This window comes from Taeniopygia guttata, chromosome 7, assembly GCF_048771995.1.
Source record: "Taeniopygia guttata chromosome 7, bTaeGut7.mat, whole genome shotgun sequence".
Lineage (NCBI taxonomy): Eukaryota > Metazoa > Chordata > Aves > Passeriformes > Estrildidae > Taeniopygia > Taeniopygia guttata.
In genome coordinates this window covers 35,315,961-35,329,084 of record NC_133032.1, presented here as the reverse complement: position 1 = coordinate 35,329,084, position 13,124 = coordinate 35,315,961, and the positions used below count along the sequence as shown (strand labels likewise).

Below are 13,124 nucleotides of genomic sequence, written 5' to 3'. Positions count from 1 at the left end.
TTATATGTATACACATATATGAGTGTGTCAGCTGGACCCTTCTTTTTCAAGACACTTGGAGGGACAGGAGATCTTTCCCTGCATTACTTTACCCCAAATCCTTCCCAAGTCACATGCCCAGATATGTCAGCACAGGGCTGATACACACAATTTGTATTTCGCTGTTCCTTTAACTTGCTGCATTGAAAGCCCACAGTTGAAAGCATTTGGATCCTTTGGAATTTTGCTTTTACTTTGGGCGTTAGCAAACAACTTTAAGAGGCTTATTTAAGTAAATACGCCCAAACACTTTCAGCCTGTCAATATCTAGTCAGAAAATTCTGCATGGCAAAAAGAGATGAAAAGAATTGAAACAGAAAGGAAATTAGTAGCATGGCGAGCTTTCAATCTATTATGTCGGAGCCAAGTTTGCTTGGTAAAATGACATATACTCGGTAAAATTCCGCTTTTATGTAATTAGCTACTAAACAAATGTAACACAAAGCAACTTTCCAGCTCCCAGCCAATGAACATATATTGCACCTGGTGTGGTTGTTGGGATACGGCAGTGAATATTTATGTCTAATTTAACTTTTTAGAGCCCTTGCTCTGTAACAGTCCAGCATACTATCCCCCAAACTAAAGTTATGTAACAAGGTAATATCAACAATGAGAAACTGCATGATAAAATCCTGCCCAAAAGTGAAAAATGCTAATTTTGTCTCATTTAGCAGCTGGATACAGAAATGCTCATTAGTTTTAAGAGGGTTAATCCTTTTAACTTTTGCATATTGATATGCCAATTATGCCTAATTGTACAAGAGGCATCAGTCAAGGTAATAGTGCATAAACACATGAAAGTTATTAAGTACATCCCAACATGTAATAAAGTAGGTGTTAATTGGTAGCTGAGTTCTGCAGGCTATTGAGGTGGATAATTCATTGAGAGATGGATCACTTGTAATTTCTCTACATAATTCCTTTTGCAGTCTCATGCTGTGATGTTTTCATGCTTGTCAAAAACAACTGCAGCCTAGTGCCTTTTGTTAAACACAGCCAATAAAACGTTAGGCACCATTAAATGTACTTAACTTTTAAACTTTTTCAAAGGTACAGCTCTTCCTGGTATTACATTACAGTATTCCCAGTAAATTATTATAAGCAGTGTTCCAAATTTTTGGAGGAGGAACACTGCAAGTCAGATAAAAAGGGGGAAACATATGCAGTGTGTCTGAGGCAAAGAATATAATTTAAATAAATGGTAAATGAGTATCTTATCAGCTGCTAAGATCTAAACAGATTTTTCACTCTAGAAATATAAGGAGAAAGTTACACCAGAGAAATTAATCACTAGAATAACATATTTCTAAATAAGTCTAAATTTTGAGATTTAATTTTGAATAAAAAGGAAATACTGGAGGTCTTGTGGCTTTCCTCCATTTAATAACTTTGTCAAAAAGCTGAATATTTCATAGGAATCCATTACATCAACAGCAAAAAAAATAATGGTTGGCATGGTTGTGAGAAGTGGCTGAGATCTGGGACTCTGTCCCCAGCTAACAGAGTTTTCCCCCTCATTTGCATTCTCTGAGAACAAAATGGATCTGGAGTCCAAAAAAGTGGCTAACATTGCATAAATAATTTTGTAACATCATATGGCCTCAGCTGCAAGTTGCCACCATTATGGAAGAAAATTAACCAGGGGAGACTCATACCAATCAGTTTGTTTAGTAGCTCACAAGGAGTACAGGGGCAGGCATGCAACTGGCAATAGAGTTCATCTCTAACTATTTAATTTAAAAAGAAAAAAGCTAATGGACAAAAAAATGACTCAACTCCTTTGACTCTGTTAACTATTGAAATAACAGCATATGTTCAGTTTGATTTTCTTACAATTCATTCAGTCTTACAGCAAGACTTTTTGTTACAAAGTCAATTTGCAGAGTTTGAAGTTTCCATTTGTTTTCTTCTATCTGCTTTTGAAGTTCGCCTTTTGAGAAACTGTGACATGTATCTGAAACTGGATGTGCTGTTCTTTACTTACTTAAACCTTTCTTAAGTGCCGTTACAACTGAGAGTTGAAATGCTGAGTAGATGTTATGATCGTGGCCACCAAAGCCAAATTCTGTATTTCATGAAGGAAAATTGTTATTCCAATGCCTAGAGATACTCCTAAAAATGTATTAGTGACCTTAAATCCCTCCTTTCAAAGGATGATAATGGAACCAGGGTCTTAACACGCATAAAATAAATCCGTAGATTTTTTAAAAATTGGAAGACTCAGAAAATATTAGGAGCATTCTACTTACGGGCTCGGTGACTTTCACATTCTCAGAGAGAATCATAGATTTGCTTTGGCTCAGCCTGTCGTGGTGAGTGTTGGAATTTTTGATCCTCATTTGAACAGCCCCCGTGCTATGGTGGGAAGGATTAGGCTTTTCAGAGGCTGTATCAGAAGTTGAAGACCTTTCCATGGTTGCTGGGTTGACCTGAAGAATGTGAAATAAGAGCATTAATCTAGGGACTCCTCATACAAAAACGTATCAATGCCAGGTCTGTGTCGCTACAGTCAGGAGAAGAAGCTGAGTTGTCTTGCTGGCAAGATCTTGATCATCTTTGAACACCAGGATAACTATCAGCTGTGTCAGCCTGCAGTTTTATTATTGTCCTTATCACCCTCTCATCCAAACTGCCTTGGAAGAGTTAGTTTATGTAAAAGATTATCCTTATCTCAAAAGCCATTCTCCTCCATGGTGTAATCTCCCTGCAAGCCTCTGCCACGTCCAGCTGGCAGCCACTCCACTTTGTCTTTGGCCCTGCTCACACGACACATTTTAAATCTTGCAAAGGGAAAGGACACACTGTGAAGCCAATTAACATATCTTACCTCCACAGTCCCTCTCGGGCCAGCTACAAGTGCATCTCAGGGCCACGCTGAAACCCTGCTAGTGTCCCAGAGCCAAACCTGGAGTTGATAAAATAGCTCTTAATTTTCACAATTCTCCCAGCAGCATGGATGAGATTTTTGCTCTGTCTGTTTTTAAAATCTGAAATTGAGAAATCTCTGTCAAGCCCTTGGATGGGGGGTGGACCTATACTGATCACAGTGCTGCTGTTTAACCTCCCATTTTGGTGTTAAAACCATTCAATTAACTCCCCTCTAGCTATTCAAAGTCCCAAAACATTTTTGGCAGGCAAAAGTTGCTTTTATATTTCCTGTAGAAAACACCAAGACAGTGATGTACAACACTTGCTCTGTTTTCCTCCCCCCTTGCTCACCCTCGTACTACTACATGTAACTCGTGGGTGCAGCAATCTACTGAGAGTCACAAGAAAACTGGCTCTTTCTATTGCTGTGTAACCACATGAGAAAATGTGTAAGGAAGAGATACTACACAAGCTGAAATAGCTGGTTTCCCAACTATGGAGCCAGGGAAATGGAAATCCATTTAAGTGCTGTTATAGTATAAACTGTTGAAAAATCAGCGTTTTCCAAATGGGTTGGAGAGCATGGCTATTTCTAGCAACATCCCCACAACTTCTGAAGGCTCTGAAAGATTAAATTCCTTGATTTCAAGAAAGCCCATTACTATGAAGATGTCAGAGCAGAGAACACATTGTCCAGGTGTGAAGGTGGGAGGGGGAGATGGGAAGCTCTGCTGCTCATCTCTGGGCAGGAGCACAGCCTGTGCAGGTGGGAGGACACAGCTCCCACAGCTTCAGCCTCTCAGCACTGATAAAACCATCCCTCACAGGAAATTGCCCTAAATGTACAGGATGATAACAACAGGTCATGCAGTCAGAATGGCTGAGGGTGGAAGAGACTTTGGTGGGTGATCTGGTCCAACCTGTTCAAGTAGGAACACCTAGAAGTGGTTGGCCCATGTCCAGAAGGCTTTTTATAGAACAATAGAATATATTGGGAATTGGAAGGGACCTTAAAAATCACACATTTCCAACTCCCCTGGCATGGGCTGGGACCTTCAGGGGAATTTATATGATTCATGATAGCGCTCTCAACAAAAGAAAGAAAGAAGTGCTTTAATATTAGCCCATTACTCATTCAACATGATGTGCCATGATAGAAATGCTGAATTTAATCCAAAAACATCCATACCAAAAACAAAGCTTATGCCCATTGGCTGTTTCCTGCATTGACTCAGTTACACAAGGATCCCCACAGAAGTTGAACCTCAGGTTATAGAAATTAGATTAAAGCTGTTTCATGTTTCTTAGCAGCATGCCTGCCTATGACTGCTGCAGAGCTGGTGTATTGTACTTGAGAAAGCTCTTTCCATGAATCTTTGGTGGGCAGCACTGTGTGTTCTCCCTCCCCAAGACACTTCTCACCACCCTTCAGAGCAGTTAGCACCCAAATCCATGTCACAGGGGTAATTTGCCATTTTGGCAGTAAGGACTGCAGCAGTTCCAAGCAGGGAATTATTTTTTTCCTCCTCCTAAACTTGGAGAGTCAAATCATTTTGTATTTCATGTTGGTATCAAATCAAAATTGCTTCTCAACAGATTTTCAGTAGGCTCCAGGCTGGAGAGCAGATCAGACTTGAGAGACGAGAGCAGCGCTGGCTCTGTCACGGATCCAATGTTTGGCTGGAGCACATTGCTCAGATTTTCTTCTGAAATCTCCCACCTATAAAGCTCTGACATATCCCTTCTCGGGAGCATTATGAGTTTTAATTAGGTAGTCTCTGTCTGGTGTTGTCAGTACATGACGTGCTATAAAAGAGTTTAATAGTGTGACAAAGTCATGCCCTGGATCACAAGCAGGAACACAGTCAGTAAACGGCAGGGCTGTGAAGAATTCTGAAACTCTTGGTTCTAATCTCATTGAACCTTGGTTAATTTTCCTGAAATTTTATCTAATTTGCATACATCAGAGTATTATAAGGAGGCTTTCCAAGATACTAAAATGACAGGAACTACTATAAAAGAAAACAACAACAAAACCCAAAATGGAGCATTTTCCACCATTAGATCTGTCTTAGTGTAAAACCCAGTGAGATCCTGCAGAATATGAAGGAGGTCTGGCACAATATGGAAGACAGGTACTGAAGTTGTGCCCTTAGGATTTTCAGGTAGGAATCCTGTGCTGTCCAAGCTCCATGCAGACTCCTGACAGCGTTACCAGCCCTACATGCCAGTAGATGGCACCCTGAATATGAGCTCCACAAAAGCAACAGCACCACATTTGCATTTGCTGATCCTCATACTCTGCCCTGCCTCTATTGTTTGTTTGCTTATTTTTGTTCTAATTTTTTCTTTTTTTTTTAACAACAGAGGGGAAGACCATCAGGAAACAGATAAAATATTGTCAGAAAACATAAAAAGGATCCTATCTTCTGCATTTATGAGTTGGTGCTTCCAAATTGTTATTAGAAGCATCAGGGCCAAGTTTGGGCTGGTTTTGCAGGGGAATTTGTTTAGCTTCCTTTGGAAGGCAGAGCTGCCAAGCCCTGTGCAACTGCTTGTGTGGCACTCCATGTCCATTATATAATTATCTAATTTGCCTTTTGGCAAACAGTTAGCATCTGGATATAAATTTCAGTTTTGAAACCTCCTATGGTTGATTTGCTAGAGAAAGGCATTAAACCAAGACAGAATTTCCCCTCCTCTCCACCTTGTGGTTTAGAGTGTTCCTGGAGTAAAGGGGCAGGACAACTTTGAGACATTAACCTCAAAACACTCAAAATTCCTCTTGGAAATACCTGGTTTGGGACACTGTGGAACAGAAGAAGCAGGCTGGAAAAGGGTGAGGACTAGTCAGGGGCAAGAAAAATCCTTGACATGAGGACTGATCGATGACGCAGGAACAAAAAACTGATTCATAGAGTGGGGAAGAGAGGTTACAGTAAGTATGAGGAAGAGTAAATTCAGTTTCTGGAGAGTGGGTGAATCACTTATGGGGCAAGAAACACCACTGAGCTGAAGGAACAAGATCATCTTTTTGGCTGCAGCAGCAAAACCAATTCAGTCCTACACAACCAGTCGCTTTCAGAGATACTTCAGGAGGTCAAAAGCCTTCTTTGAAGGAAGAAGTGGCTCATCCTTCAACAAAATTTGCAGCTCAGTGGGTCAACTCTTGTAGTGCCTTTTCCCACAGATGGGTCCATGTGTTTGGAATGCTCCAGAAGGATGTAAGTCTGCTGCAGCAAGTAGCATATCAACCTTGTAGTGCAACAGATTGAGTTCAGCCAGAGCTCAGGCACCAGCTACAGGGGAGAGCTGGCTGATAAACATTCAAGTGGCATTTGACTGTTCCTAAAGAGCCTAAAACCCAATTTCTAAATGTACAGCTGACTTTCAAACACATGGTGTGGAAATAATGAGGGTTGTAGAGGTGAAAAGCAGACAGGTTATTGCAGATGCAAATCCACAGACAGCAAAGCCATCCCACTTCTGAGATTCCAGGCCAGGTTTAGAGAATTGCACAGCAAATGGTGAAGGTCAGATCTCCTTCTTCCCCACAAAGTGTTGGGAACAGCCAAAACTATTCACCAGAAGATTTTCTGTAATGTTTCATTTAAAAGTAGAGCTTTCACAGAATCATGGCGTTTGATAACAGTGAAAATATGTCAATTAGTTTTGTTTGATGGGGAAAAATTATTTTCTGTCCTTTTGAAAAGAGAAAGGAGATGACAAAGCAAACAAAACAAAAGCAAACTCTTCTGTTGCTATTTACAGTTTCTATCAAAAAAACAAAAATGCATTTTTTAGCTTCTTGAAAAAAATAAAGATAGTGAATTGCTCTTATCCCTACCATTCTTGCATCTCTTGTAGTTGAACTATGGTTCCTGTCTCAGAATGACAGTCTGTAAGTACTGCCCTCCTACAGCACATCATGGGCCTAGAATGAGTTTCATACTGAATTTATCAGCATTTTAATCCATTTTATGCATGCTGCTTTTTCCAAAAAGTGACCCTATATTGACTGAACTGATTGGTATTAGCCAAGAACTTTATTTCCTGAATTTTGCTGCAGTACTGGTAAAGTCAGTATGTAGATTTTCTACAAGGCAGAGAATTAATTCTTCAAGAAACAAGAAGATAGCAGTATTTCCAAATTTTGGCTTGAGGTGTGCCCACATTTCCTGCAGCTACATACGGTAGAAGGCAGAATGTAAATAATTGAGCAGGATCCTGTACCAGAGAAGCCGTGGCTGCCCCATCCCTGGAAGTTTCCAAGGCCAGGTTGGATGGAACTTGGGGCATCCTGGGGTAGTGGAAGGTGTCCCTGCCCGTGGCAGGGGGTTGGAACAAGATGTTATTTAAAGTCCCTTCTAAGACACATCATTCTAGATTTCTATGGTTAAACAGTAGTAACATGTACTTTTCTCCAAAAAAAGGGAAAAAAAGCCTAATTAACAGAACTTCTCAAATTCATTTTCCAGGATTATGACTTTAAAATAGTATATTTTTCAGTATTTCTAAATACTTTTTATTTCTAAATATATTTTAATTTCTCCCACGTTTTCTCCTTATGACTTGCACCACTGTCAAGTCAGAAGCATAATGAACATGAAAGTTCTCGACCCAGCAGAGTGCAAACATTGCAAAATTGAAGTGCACCTTGTTACACTGACTAATTTAAGTAGTTTGCTCAAGAACACACAGTACTTGAAGAGCATGGATGAAACCTAATGCAACAATAGCACAGAAGGATAAAAATCAGCACTAGGTTCACCATCACACCAGATCTGTGAGCCTGCAAAACCACAAAAATGGAAGCAGAAGTTGCAGTTAGCAACTGAAAAAACCAAGAGAATGGCAGACATGTGGTGAGTTGGAGCCTTAATTCCTCTTAAGGAGAATGTGTCAGTGTGTCTGTGAAAGTGTTTATCACCAAAATCAACACACCTATGTAAATAGTGCTGCTGTTAAATTTTGCCCTTGGCCTGTGCTACACTGATATCTCTGCAGAGGCACAGCTCGGGGCAGCAAGTCCTTAAATACACACAGTGATGGAAAATAAAGGTGCAAAAATGAAAAAAAAACTACATGTAAAGAGAGAGGATAGCCAGTAAATTGCTCCATAGTTTGATTGATTTTTTAAAAATTATTCCTATCTGCACTTTGCTGTGTCTGTTTCATTTCAGCCATCCCCACTGTGCTGCTCTCAGAGCTGACACATCACAGCCCTGTGCCCAGGGCAGGGACACAGGCAGGAAAGGCTGCTGAGGGATGCAGTGTCCTGGGCTGGTGCCCAGGAGTGTCCTGAAGCCAGTTCATCTGAGTACTGGAAAACAGAGAAATCCATTGGACTGAAAATACAAAGCAGATATAACCTTCCTATAACTTTTCATTTGCAAAAAAAAAAAAAAAAAAAAAAAAAAAAAAAAAATCAGGTACTTAGGAAGCAGAATTCATTTCAACCATCACTCCTTTCTTTAATCAAAGCAGATCAACATCTTCACTGCCTAGCTCTTTACCCCACTTTTGTGTGTTTATGTCAGATAGAAAATTAACCAGAATTTAGTGCCTGGTTCAGCCTGATGTAAAATGTTAAATGTCCTAAACTCAGCAGCTCAGTTTCCCTTATCACCCAAAACTGCAATCTCATCTCTAAGTTGATGCACCCTAAGTGCGACAAAAATCATCTTCATCAGCATTAATTATCACATCCTCTTTTAATTTTTTACCCTGTTGCAGCCATATTAGAGTTTTGCTGGTGTCTCAGAACAAACAACACACAGAGCAAGGATCATTGAGGTCCCCTAGAAGTTGGGCTTGTAGTTTCTCTTTTCTAGTGCAGTACTTGTGGACTTTCTGCAAATAAAACAGAAATGGCCCACTCCAATTTATATGTACAGTCACCCTCTCTCTGCTGTGGTCAAAGAGAAGAGCAAATCATCTTTTATGCTTTGTTTGGAGCCATATCTCACTGTCCAGAATTTCTCTGCCACCATGTGTGACATAAGCTGCCTGAACCATCACTCACAATTTTTATTCTATGAGGTATATCATTCAGTCTCTATGAAGGATGCACCTAAAGGCAAATTTCTCAACACAGCTTGACCCAAATCATAGAATCAGAGAATAATTGAGCTCGGAAAATACTTCTAACATCATCCATTGACAGGTCCATCACTAAACCATGTCCTGAAGCATCACATCTCCATGTTTTTGAACACTTCTGGGCACTGTGATTCCATCATTTTCCTAGGCAGCCTGTTCCAGTGCTTGATAACCCTTTCAGAGTAGGAATTTTCCCTAAAATCCAATATAAACCTCCCCTGACACAACTGGAAACCATTTCCTCTTGTCCTATCACTTAGCAGACCTTCTAAGCACTAACTCCATACAAGAGTAAAGCATTAAACAAGTCTTTGGGCTGAAAAACCTGATATCTGTGAGATTTTAACCTGATCCTTGGTATGATGACAATTTCAACCTCTCTGATTTATTCTCTTATATTAAAAGAGGGATATATTTTACAACTCTTGGTTAGCAACTACATAATTCTCACAGCAGAAATCTCATGTACCAACGTAATATCCAACAGGAACAAAGCGTGTTTTCATATAACATAATTTCTTTCTGGCTGTGCAATACTGAAAAGGTGGTTCCAGGTTCTGATTGTGTTTTTGAGTTCCCAGTGACCCAGCAGAGGCTGATGGAATTACAGCTGAGCAATAGCAACATAAGCACCCCTGAGCAGGAGAGACAAAGCAATCATTGCATTATGGATCAGGCAAGGAAATGCACTTTGTAACAAGAGGGGAGGACACAGACTTGCCCCATTGTACAGAAGCAATGGTTTTGTTTAATTTTGGGTCTAAGAACATGCTTAAAGTTTGGTTTTTGATGACTCAGTTCCTAAGAATTAAAGTATCGGAGTGTGGTACTTCATTTCTCATTGCTGAGGGTTTCCCATACGTATTAGGGAAATGTTATTCTCTGATTGCAACAAGTCACAGACCTACATAAATACAGTCTGCACCCCACAACACCTTACAGACTTGTACAGTGATTTCCTGTCCATTGACAGATGGGCTAAAACTATTAGTGGCTTAATTATGTGAGCATTGACTTTAGCCTTTTTCTATTTCTTTCAATAAGTAACAGCACACTACAAAAAAAAAAAAAAAAAAAAAAAAGGATAAAATATAATAACAAAAGACTTATATCAAGTCTCACTTTCTAGCAAGTGGCAGCAAAATATCTTATTCAAATATATTCAACAGAAATATTATTAATCTTTACAAATTTTTGCTTGATTTTTCTCCAGGATTGGATGGAGCGAAACATGAGGGGAGAAAATTTATGTGCCTCTTCTGGAGTGGCAACGGTGAGGATTTAAAAGGGGCCTAAAGTCCTCCTTTGTGTTATTCTGGAATTTCATAGAAGATGATAACCCCATAGGCTGTTCCCTTCTATACATATACATCCTGACCCTTCTCTGCAAGGGTTATTAAACCCTTAAAAAGAGCAGGACAGATGTCAAAGGAAAACAGGGAAAATCTGCTTGGTCTCTATAGGGCAGAGACCTTTCTCCCTCTGGAAATGCTTTCCTATCTGGCTGGAAATGTTCTGAGAATTAGCAGGAGAGGAGAAAGGGAGAGTTACAATTCCAAAGTTCTGTGGATACAATGACAAACTCTTCACATCCACATTTTATGACTCCAGATCCAACAACTCTAATCCTGTAATGCTCCATGACCTGCTCTCTACAGGTTTTCCTTGCACAAATAAAACTTGCTTGGAAATGTCACTGGGATATTATTGAAAACAACAAACCCACATTTAATAGGGTAAAAGAAACTCATCAAGTGACTTCGTATGGTCATGCCTCCTCTTGCATCCCTCAGTTTCCTAATTATGTTACATGGGAAAGTCTCAGAAAAGGTAGCAGTTGTTTCAGAAGTTCTTCTGTCCCAATATATCATATGGGATAGCATAATGGAATCTATTTTCACCATTCCCATGTCAATTCAAGATCTCAGTTTCCAGTGGAACTTGAAGCTAAAAGTATCCTTTGTGTACAGTTTGGCCTGCATATGTTCTGGGAACAGTTGTCCATAGTAGAAATTCAGTTGAATATGTAAAAGAACATGCCTGAGGAGAAAAAAAAAAAAAAAAAAAAAAGCTACTTCTAGGTTTTCCTGCTGGCAGCACCTTTCATTTCTTTCTGGATTGCTTCTGATCCACGACACCTGCCTCTATTTTCTGTGCTGTGCAATCCTTCTGATGGAGAATATTGGTTATACAGATGCGGTATTAAACACCAATCTGTGAGTATCATCCCATGCACAGCACTTCTGATGCTTCCTATGACCCTGAACAGCAGGACTAGAATGGTTTGGACAGTAGACCAATGGCATTAAGTAATTTACAGCAGCATAAAATTTAGTAACAATTTATAATTCATGCATTTAATTGGTTTAACACTAAATATGACCTGATAAGTGCTAGAGGAAAATGCTTGATTATTCCTGACCTGTCTTACTCATAAGGAGAAGAAAATTTCCTTCTACCTCCTTCCTTTATTCTAAAGTTTTATTTACTACAGATAAGTACAGAGTAGAGCCATGGCTTTGCAGACACCTCAAGACTGACCAGTCTAAACTCATTTCACACCTGCACCTGATGCTTGTTTCATGGTAACTTTTTAGTTTAAAGCTGTCTTATTCAGAATTTAAAAGAAAAAAAATATTCAATGTTTTCTCTAGGAAGATCACATAAGAATCACAAATTTTCCCCGGTGCTTGAAAGAAATCTGTTCCTATAGCCTAAATGTTCAGAAAAGTGTTGTTACTTTTAATGTTGCCAGATCTGAAGTGATGAGATACTATGGGAAAGGTTATTCTTGCAGTATTTACAGATACAAGCAGAAGCAGAAGTGACAGAAATTTCAAAGTAAGGCTGCTTGAAATACTTCCAGCTCAATTTTGCAGAACTTCTCCTCACAGAGATTTGGATATTCATCCAAGCTTTCCATGCTTACCTGAACTAGACATGTGGTGATGGTAATTTTGGAACAGCCCAAACTCTCTGGAGAAGTAGAAGAGTTTGTACCACAAGACAAACTGATGTATTAGAAAAATATTTTTTAAACACCTGAAATCTTGCTGCAAATAGCCAAAGAAACAAACTTCCTGTCAGTTCTAAATTTCAGAGCTTTGCCACCAGAAATTTTGGGCTTAATTTGATAGGGAGAGGACTGCCACAAGGCCTGCTTGGGTAGGGTGTGACAGCCTCTTTGTGCCCTCCCCACAGCTCCACTGGTGATTCATTGGGAGGAAACATTTCACATTCATCACTGAGTAAAACTACACACAAGTTTTGTCTCACTCTACCTCTAAATCAGTCGGGCACTACTGAGCAGTTGTAAGTCGTGCCTCACTTTGCCCTCCAGCCCTCAGTTCCTGCAGCAGCACCTTTACCAGAAAAAAATGCCTTCTTGAGTTCTTTGGTGAAGCAGCAACAGCAGTTTTAACCTCTTAGAGTATCTGAGAGCTCCTCAGCTTAGCAGTTTCAATGCACATTTGCTATGTCTTAATCCTTTTTGCAGTTCTATATACCCATCATCCCACAGAAGACATCTGTCAAACTGAGATACTGAGATTGCTGAATACCAAAGGCTTTAAATCTTCTCGGACTTTAAAAATAAATTCAAGAATAAAGTGAATTTATGATAAACTTATTTCTCTTTTAATTTAAAACTTACAATAACACTTTTTTTTTTTTTTTCTTTTATTGACCCTGCCTGCCTCAATAGTTCTACCGGGAGGAGGCTTGTCCTTTACCAGGCAGAGATGCCCTCCCTCCCACTCCCCGGATGATGTTTGACTTCCTGCACTGTGCACATGAAAGAGTCCCTCCCACCCTCTCCCCATCTCCCATCATCTATATCTGCAGCAGTTTTTGTGCTGTGATCCTGCAGCTGTTCCCTTACTTCTTCTCACTGCTCCCACTTCCCATCTGAGGGAGGAAAAAAAATCCTCCAGACACTTTTAATCTGTTCCCACACTCCATCCCCACGTTCCTCTGCAGAGCTCCTGGTGCTGCACTTCCAAGAGACGCTGCTGTGAAATGCAGCAGAGGTGGCACCTACAGTTCTGGGAGAAAACTTTTGAGCTGTAGCAGCAACCAGAAGGGGAAATTCTTTGTGGTTTGCTTTGAGCAAGCCC

The 13,124-nt window shown here is 40.0% G+C and overlaps 1 protein-coding gene across 3 annotated transcripts in view; it reads right to left on the bottom strand.

Annotated features, from left to right (window-relative positions):
* Positions 1-13,124, bottom strand: part of ARHGAP15 (Rho GTPase activating protein 15) — a 318,797-nt gene that overhangs the window by 299,114 nt on the left and 6,559 nt on the right. For 2 of the 3 annotated variants that reach the window (XM_030278121.4, XM_002198396.7), the window contains one exon: positions 2,289-2,468. In XM_030278121.4, the coding sequence (XP_030133981.4) occupies positions 2,289-2,468 (180 nt within the window). Of the gene's footprint in view, positions 1-2,288; positions 2,469-2,866; positions 2,996-13,124 lie in introns of those variants that run through there. The other variant, XM_072931738.1, reaches the window with a different exon arrangement.